The sequence below is a fragment of the Hyaena hyaena genome, unplaced genomic scaffold (assembly GCF_003009895.1).
Source record: "Hyaena hyaena isolate Hyena2069 unplaced genomic scaffold, ASM300989v1 scaffold_151, whole genome shotgun sequence".
Classification (NCBI taxonomy): domain Eukaryota; kingdom Metazoa; phylum Chordata; class Mammalia; order Carnivora; family Hyaenidae; genus Hyaena; species Hyaena hyaena.
In genome coordinates, this window is record NW_024080783.1 from 1,862,494 (window position 1) to 1,871,218 (window position 8,725).

An 8,725-nucleotide genomic window follows, 5' to 3' on the forward strand; every position below is an offset into this window, starting at 1 on the left:
ATGGACACATACTCCTAGTAAGAGACACACACAGACACACCTCTGGAATAGACACACACACACCTCCTGATCACAGACTCACACATCTCAACAATACAAAGATGCCCCCAAATTAACACCCACACCAACATGACCACACACAAGCTACACCGACACCAGAACACATACCCCCTTACGCCCACCGCACCTCAATGCACACTACATATCCCGCCCCGCCCCCCACCGCCCCCATCACAAGCAGGCTCCAGTGCTCACGGAGGCCACTGGGGGGCAGAGCGAGCCCCTCGGGGAGCCCCTGATGAGTGCCTGGATCTGCACCTCCTCATCCCTTCCCATACTTGGGGACCCCCTCAGGCTTGAGCCCAACGCCGCTGCCCATAGGAGCGCAGGAATGAACCTAAAAGGAAGGCATCTGGGGGGACCTACTGTGTGCCAGTCCCTGTGCAGTGTGCTTCCGTCCTGACACAGCCACTAGACCTGACACAGGTTAAGGGGCTCAAAATGATCAATCCCATTTTGAAACTGAGGAAAGAGTCCAGAGCCCGGAATAGATCTCGGGTCTCTGCTTCTCTCCCGCGAGTTTCTTTAGGGCTGACCCCTCCTGGCCAGGAGTGTCTACGCCGCGGTGCACCGCCAGGGGGCGCCCTCCGCCAGGCCCTTGCGGGGGCTCAGGCGCCTCGCTCCCTGCGTCCCTCTACCCAGCCCCGCGGTGCCCAGCGGGCGGCTCCCCTGGGAGCTTCCCCAGGTCCCGGCAGGCGCCCCCGCAGGATGTCTCGGCTCCCCACCTCGCCGGATCCGACCTCGGCTCCGGCTTCCGCCCCCTCTCTGGTCCCCAGGGGCCATCTCCAGCAGCTCCAGGCCGGTGGCCACCCCCTCTGCCCGGAACCACCCCAAGCCCACCCCCACCCAGGGCTCTGAGAACCTCGGAGACCATCCCACAGCGGACGCAGGGGCTCATAAAGGTGCCTGAACTGCCAGACCGCGCTGCTTCCAGAACAGAGCGTTCCTGCGTGCCGGGCACTCTGCTCGATGCCGTGGCTGCGTGAGTTCTAAGACTCCGTGTTCACAGCACTCCGTGAAGCAGGCATTACCGTCACCCTGATTTACAGATTTAAAATGCTAGAAGCTCAGAAAGGTTAAGTAATTTGCACAGGATCCTTGGAGCACTAAGTGGCAGGACAGGGTCTAGGGTCAAATTTCTAAGGATTAGACCCTCAACCACAGTGATTGCCCATACTAACATTGTTTCCCTCCAGGATTTAAGGACCCACCTCCTACCTGCCAGGCATTGTCTGGGTGTAATATAAGACAGACACACTGGGTCATGGAGCTGACAGCAGCGGGAAAAAGAGTAAAATAGTTCCAGAATATGCACCTACAGTTCATCATTAATTGGCTCACTTACTAAAGATGTGTTATTAGGAAGTAGGTGTTGGCCAAGGCTAGAACAGGCCAGCCGGGCAGAGAGGGCCCACCTGCAGGTAACGCCTGGATGAATTTGGTGCATTTGGCCGACTTTGAGCCCAGAGATGGGTGGGCAGGGACCAGCTTGTGCCCAAGTCTCAAACACCAGCTTAAGGACCAACTTGCCCAGGAGGGATGGGAAACTCAAAGAAGAGAAGCAATGGGTAAATGTCCCAGGTGCCTTTCAAGCCTTTCTCATGTGGTTCTTTCCCCAAAGGGAAGAACCAACCAGCACTATGATGTCTTAAGGTGTCAAAAATTCAGCAAGTCCCAACCCTAAATCCTTAATCATCCCCCCGCCCCCACTCAGCATCCTCTTCCCAGTGACTTCTCATTGCAGTGAAGGGCGCCATTATCTACCCAGTTGTAGATATCTGCCCTTGGCTTCCCTCCTTCCCTCTCATAGCCAGTCTGCCTTCTCTGCACCCAGTCAGATGATGAGGCATGACCTCAAGGGCCTCCTCTCATCCATCCCTGTCCCCTCCTGCCTTGATTTGTCATTCCCAATTTCCTGGTGATATTGGAGTGAATACCCAAGCATGCTGCCTGAGAAGCTCAAGGCTGTGTCTTCAGCACCCCTCCACCCCATTCTGGTCCTTGCTCTGAGAGCCCCAGCCATACTGGAGGCGCAGACCTTTTAATGCCTTGGACCACTGGGCTCAGGGCCTTTGCACACACCGTTACTCCTTTTTCACCACCTCCCTGGCTCACCTGCTAAGTTAATCGCCACTCACTTATCTGATTTCTCAGTGATACCTTTCTCTAGGAAGCCATCGTTTTCCTCACATGTGTATATGCTGTCATGGTCCCACATATGCCTCATCACAGACATCATTAAGAAGTTACTCTAGAGGCTGTTTGACATTTGTATTCTCCACTAGTCTGAGTTCCAGGACGGCAAGGACCATCTTATTCACTGGTATCCCCAGTGACCAAATCAGGACCTGGCACTCAAAAAGTGTCCTTGCACAGGACAAGCCCAGGTCTGCTGCTTCCTGACCAGGCACCCTTTGCTAAGTCCCTTCCCCTCTGTGAGCTTACACTGCTCTTCCCTAAAATGAAGGCACCAGGTGGGCGGTCCCCAAGTCACCCTGCCTATCAGATCCCTGAGGGACTTTTCAAAACCGCACAGGTGACCACCTTCAACATCATCATCGAATTGGGAGCGGTGAGTGCGTGGAGGTATAGTTGTTACAAGATTGAGTGAATGTTGCTACCTCTGGAAGCTGGGCAGTGAGTGTACCTGCGTTCATTTCACTCTTCTGTTTACTTTGTATGTGTTTGAAATTGTTCAAAATAAAAAGCTTTTTATAAGACACACCAGCCAGGGCTCCTCCCCAGGGACTGGTGGAGAGCCAGTGAGGGTGGTTGGGAAAAGCTGCTGGAATGGTCCGGAAGCTTGGGAAAAGCTGCTGGAATGGTCCGGAAGCACATCTCTGGCTAGAGGCTCTCCGAGGCTGCTTCCATCTCCAAAAATTGGCAGTGAGTCTCTCCTGCCCACGTGAGTGCTGTTCACTGGTGGAAAAATACCACAACCTGAGCAGACACTTCTGTCCTCTCCCTTAATCCCCCTCTGGCCTCAAACACTTCTAGATCAGTTGCTTGATCTTCCAACTCGAAAAGTCCCCTGAACCTCCGTCTCTACTGGAAACCTCTTCTGGGCTTCCTCCGCATCTGGAAACCCCAGTCCCAGCTACGCTCCTACCCGGTCTGCTTCTCTAAGACCCCAGCACGGGCCTGAGTTGTCTAGGTGTCCCCAGCCACAGTGCCTGGCATGGCAGGGGAATTGATACGTGTCAACTGGATTGGTTGAATTGCAATGAAGATGTCTTTGTGGCGCCCAAATTGTGCGATCCTGGGCAAAACACTTCTCCTTGGCTTCTCGCTCTGTGAAATGGGATGGTAATCCCTGTCTCGTAAAGCTGTGGGAAGGACTCCATGAGATCATGACTATAGAGGTGTGGCGAGTTGTGTGGCAAGATCCTCACCCCATGTGGAGCCAGCCACTCCCTCCTGGGGGCTCCTGTAACCCCCTGGGATTCCCTCGTGCTGGGCAGGAGCTGGCTGTTGACACATCCATCTCCCAGGGAGCCTCGGGAGACAGAGAGAGGGGCTGTTGGCCGAATTGGCTCCATGCCCCCAGTCCCCAGCGCCCAGCACTGGGCCAAGGAGAGAGGGAAGGACAGAAGAAGGGAAAGGTAGAAAGGGAGATTTGAAGGGCATGCTGCCACTCTGAGAGTCCCCAGGGGCCAGAGGGGCCCGGGCAGCCTGACAGCCTCCACTCTTGCAGCAGGACACACGACACACAGGTCACAGCAGCAAACGCTTCCTCTCCAGAAAACCCCATGTGCGACTCCAGCCTGAACACAAGGTGGGAAAGGGGGGCTGTTCGGCCTGCAGCCTACGAGAGAAGAGGGGTGTCAGAGGCAGCTACCTGTAGCCCCCAGGATGAAGTTCCTGGTGTTCAAGGTGTTCAAGGCTCTCTGTGAGCTGACACTTGCCCCACCTGTCCAGGGGCACCCCCACCATTGAATCACCCTCCATCCTGAATGTGCTCTGTGGACTTGTGCCTGTGCCCGGGCTGTTTCCCCAGCCAGGAGTGCTCCCTTGACCCCCTCCTCCACCCAGTCACGTTTGGTCCATCCAGGTTTCCAGCTCAAATATCATCTCCTCCTTGGAGCCTCTCCCCACTTCGCAGGGCGCTTCCTCACATCTCTGTGTCTCCCTTCGTATTTGGCCAAACCACGAATGCAGCATGTACCCATTCTCTCATGGGTCCTGACAATACCCCTGTCAGGTTGATACCCTTGGCCCCATTTTACAGATTAAGATACTAGGGTTCCGAGTGGCTAAGTGCCTTGCCAAAATTATTTCAAGGCAGAGAAGATTGGGGAAGATCTGCCCCAGATCTCCCCACTGTGGGGAAAAGGAGACTTGTTGGGCTGGGGCAGGACAGGGGGAAAGTCATGGCCAAGACCTCAGCTCCTGTAGGTTGCCTAAAGGCGATCTTCGGGGTGGGTCCCAAGAACCAAGAGACTCCCCATATTCACAACAAGTTGGAGGCCAGAGGGTCTTGGAGATGGTCCCTTGCTTGGTCTCCTCTGTGGCAGCATGCAGGGAGGTAGGGACAGTGCCCTGGAGCCACAGATGGCACTTAATCCCATCCCAGGTAGACTGCACGGGGCTGGCAGCCTCAGCCCCTTCCCCACCAAGCACCTGCCTTCTTGTGTCTATCTCTCCCTTAGCCTGAGACTCTATCTCTGTCTCCCTTCTCCCTCTCCCTTTATCGGTCTCTGAGCACCCTTCACGGTTTCTCTGGCTCTCTCTTGGTCTCTCTCAGCCTCCAAGTCTGTCCCAGGGTCTCCCTTTATCTCTGAGGCTTCTCTTCTCAGTCTCTGTCTGTCTTGTCATCTCTCCTCTGTGCTTTGACGCCCTTAATCTTGGCCCCCATCTTCGTCTGTCTGTCTCTCTGCCTCTTCACTATGCTGCTGCTGTTTCTCTGTTTCCAAAAGTCTGTCTACGGTTAATCCGTCTGTCTCTCTGTCTCCTGCTCCCTGTGTCTTTGTCACTGTCCCTTACTTTCTCTGTCGCCCAGACACTGCACTCTCTCTCTTCCACTCTCCCTATCTCCCTGTCTCTATCATTATCTTTCCAAGTCTCTGTGTGTGTCTCTCTCTGTCTCTGACTCTGGCAAAAGCAATGTCTCCTCCACAGCGCCCCCATCCCTGGCCTGACAGTAAGCTCCGCTGCTAAAGCTGCTCCCATGTAGGGGGCGGGGGACCCCCGGGCATCATTCCAGGGTCGGCTCCATCTGGGTGGCAGCACTGACAGCCGAGATAGGGATCGGACTCAGCTCTGTCCGGGCCTGAGCAGGGGGCGCAACCGGGCTACGCGGGGGCGCCTGGGTGCCGCGAACATTCGCACGTGTGCACCTCTGGGTTTGTGTGCCGGTCTCCCTGGGTGGGGTGGTCTGGGTGTCTGTCTAGATATATTTGCAAGTGTCTGGGCCTGTTTACATCTGTCTGCGAGCATGTGTGTGTGTGTGTGTGTGTGTGTCTCTATGTGGGGCTGTCTGGGTGTAAGCACCTTCCATGAGTGTCTGCGGGCACGTATACAAGCCCCTAGGAGTACCCGGGGTTGTATCTGTGTGCGCGTCCAATATGCCAGGGCCCCTGCTCGCGTTCTCTCCTGCAGCCATCCGTGTGGTGCGGATTCTATTACCCTGTCAGAACCTGGGGTCTGGAGACAGATCTGGTTCGAATCCTGGCTTCGTCACCACTAGCTGCCCGACCTCAGGCAAGTTGGCTGATCCTGAACAATCCTGAATTCACTTGGCAGAAACGTATTGATCAAAACCAGATAAACCTAATCTGTGGTGCTAGAAGTCAGGAGAGGAGCTACCGTGGGAGGGGTTAACAGGGAGGAGACCCAAGGGAGCCTTTTAGGTGCTGTAGCTGTCCTATATCTTGATCTGGGTGGTGTTTCCAGGGTTGTGTTCTTTTAGAAAACATTAATCAAGCTGTTCATTTCAGATGTGTGCACCTTACGCACTTTATACATCAATAGAATAGTTTACAAAAACAAATTGAGTTCCTACCATTTTCCAGACATTAAAACAGCAGTGTTGGAGCGCCTGGGTGGCTCCGACTTCAGCTCAGGTCTTGATCTCACGGTTCGTGGGTTTGAGCCCCGCGTCGGGAACTGTGCTGACGGCTAGCTCAGAGCCTGGAGCCTGCTTCGGATTCTGTATCTCCCTCTCTCTGACCCTCCCTTGCTCACGCTCTCTCTCTCTCTCTCTCTCTCTCTCTCAGAAATAAATAAAACATTAAAACAAAAAACAAACAAAAAAACCTAGCAGTGTTTTTGAGTGTGCGGTTTTAACATTTCAGGAAGTGAGTCAGTCCAGGCTTTAGGCACTCCCAACCCCTTCCTCCCCAACCCTGTCCCCACCGTGATGGCACAGTGGGGATAGGAGAGACCCCAGTCATGGGCTGTACGGCCCCCCGCCCAATCTCTCCTGGCTGTTTTCTCCCCAAGGCAGCTATAATTTTTCCCTCTGGATTTTCACATTGGCAGGTCACTGAGGGACATTTTGCTAGGTAACTGCCGGCATTCAATGAAGCTGGTAACAAAATGCTCTACAGCAGGGCTCAGAGCAAGAAATCAGGGATGTAGGATGCCCAGTGGACAGATACCACACCTGCCTGATGCATTCAGCAATGACAGGCAATGCCTGGCTACACACATTCCTGTTCTCCACTTGCAATATCCTCACAAGTCACTAGTCTGTGACTCAATAGACAGAATGGCCTCTACTATATGCAGGCCCTTTGCTGGGCCCTTCAACACACCTTGCCTCGTCCTCACCAGAACTGTCTATAAAGGTCACTATCTTCATCTTCCAGCTGAGGAAATGAAGGCCCACAGAGGTGAAAGGGCTTCCCTCAGCACATACTGCGACAGGAGAGACTCATTCTGCCGGTCGCTAACCCCGTCTCCCCTGGATGCATCTTTTCTGTGGGTTTCTGAGGTTGCCTGAAGACTTAATGAAGGAGCTAAATTCATTGGCTTTTGCCTTCTAGGCAAATGATTTATTGATTTAGCGAGTTTTGTTTTTATTCAGTAGGAAAACTGGAGTTTATGCTGCCCTTTGTGACAGGGTTCACCCCTAATAGGGACAGGCCTTCCTCATTGCCTGAACCACCCTTCCAGCCCAAAGAAGGGCCGGAAAGGCAGGGATGAGGACCTTTGACTTCTATATCACACGTATCCAGCAGGATGTACTTAATATTTGAAAGAACAAATGAATGAACTAATGATATACATTGTTGACCTCCTCTCCACTTGGCACATACAGTGCCATGTTGAGATGATCTCTTCTGAGGTGCTTGGGTAGCTCTGGTGGTTAAGTATCTGATTCTTGGTTTGGGCTCAGGTCATGATCTCAAGATTCGTGAGTTTGAGCCCCGCGTCAGGCTCCACCCTGACAACATGGAACCCGCTTGGGATTCCCTCCCCTCCCCCTGCCCCTTCCCCTGCTCGCTCGTTCTCAAAAATTAATAAATAAACTTTAAAAAAAAAAGACGATCTCTTCTGTCTCTGCCTCCATGCTACACATCCCTTGACAGCACGGCCTATATTGACTTCATCTCTGGATCTCGACAAACATCCAAAGCCTGGCACAGAAGCGGGACCCCATGCCTATTATAAATAAAAAATAAATATGATAGATAAATCAGGGTAGACCCTGGGATATATGTCTGGGCTTCAGTAAGACCCTTAAGTCCTGTACATTTCACACCCAACTCAAGAGCAGCAGCACCAACTAGTTTCAATAAGTGGTTTTATTACTGGTTAGATTTTACAAATTCTGATATTCGAACAGACTTCCACCTTAAAATTCTAAAACAACAAAGCGACCGTTGGAGGGGGTTTGATTTTTCTTTTTTTTTTTTTTCTTTTTAGGACTATTCAAAGTAACAAACTTTTTTTTTTTTTTTTTTTTTTTTTTTACATTTTTGCTCTGGTCATAAATATACAGAGAGAAAAAGAGGGAGAGAAAAATGAACAAGTCATCCAAAGTATGGAGATAAAACAGTATTCCTAAGGCACGTGGCAGTCTTTGAAAATACAGAAGCTCTAGCCAACTTAAATTATTTGTTGTTTTTCCTCGCTCAGTCCACAAAACTGTACAGTGACACAAATGTTGTGTTGCAGATAGATTTTCCAAGTAATTCCTCAGTCCACACCGCTGCATTAGCCGGACGCACAATTTTTTTCTTCCTCTGTTTCCAGGCGAGATCCTAAAATGTGGTTAGTTAGTTGCTCAAAGCCTCTATTTTAAAATACACTTGGAATTCAACTAAAGATAATTTCTTTTTTAAAGAAATTGTGGGGCTGGGGGGAGGGGGGGCGTGAGTCACTAGAAAAGGTTGGTGAGAGTCGTTTGTGAGGGGCTGTGAGGCTCGTGGCCCTCCAGGTTGCCAGGCACAGAAGTCAGGACCGACGTCACAGTTGGCAGGGCGGGGCTAGTCAAGTCTGTGAGGGTGGTGGGCGTGCTGGAGGGGCTGAGCGACGCATTGGAGAGCTCCGAGGCTGGCCCCGAAGGCGTCCCCGTCTGCAACGCTGCCTCCGTAGACTTGTCCACACCCGTGTTTTCCTGCCGTAAGAGGTTGCGCCTGAACTTGGCCCTGGCGTTCTGAAACCAGACCTGCGTGGGGCGAGAGAGAGAGAGAGAGAGAGAGAGAGAGAGAGAGAGAGA

General features: G+C 52.5%; 1 protein-coding gene across 1 annotated transcript in view; it reads right to left on the reverse strand.

Moving 5' to 3' along the window:
• Positions 1-7,993: 7,993 nt before the first annotated feature.
• The window catches only part of LHX2 (LIM homeobox 2), a 20,404-nt gene continuing 19,672 nt past the window's right edge, over positions 7,994-8,725 (reverse strand). The window contains exon 5 of the mRNA XM_039239037.1: positions 7,994-8,674. Coding sequence (XP_039094968.1) covers positions 8,387-8,674 — 288 coding nt within the window. The 3' untranslated portion in view covers positions 7,994-8,386. The remainder of the gene's footprint in view (positions 8,675-8,725) is intronic.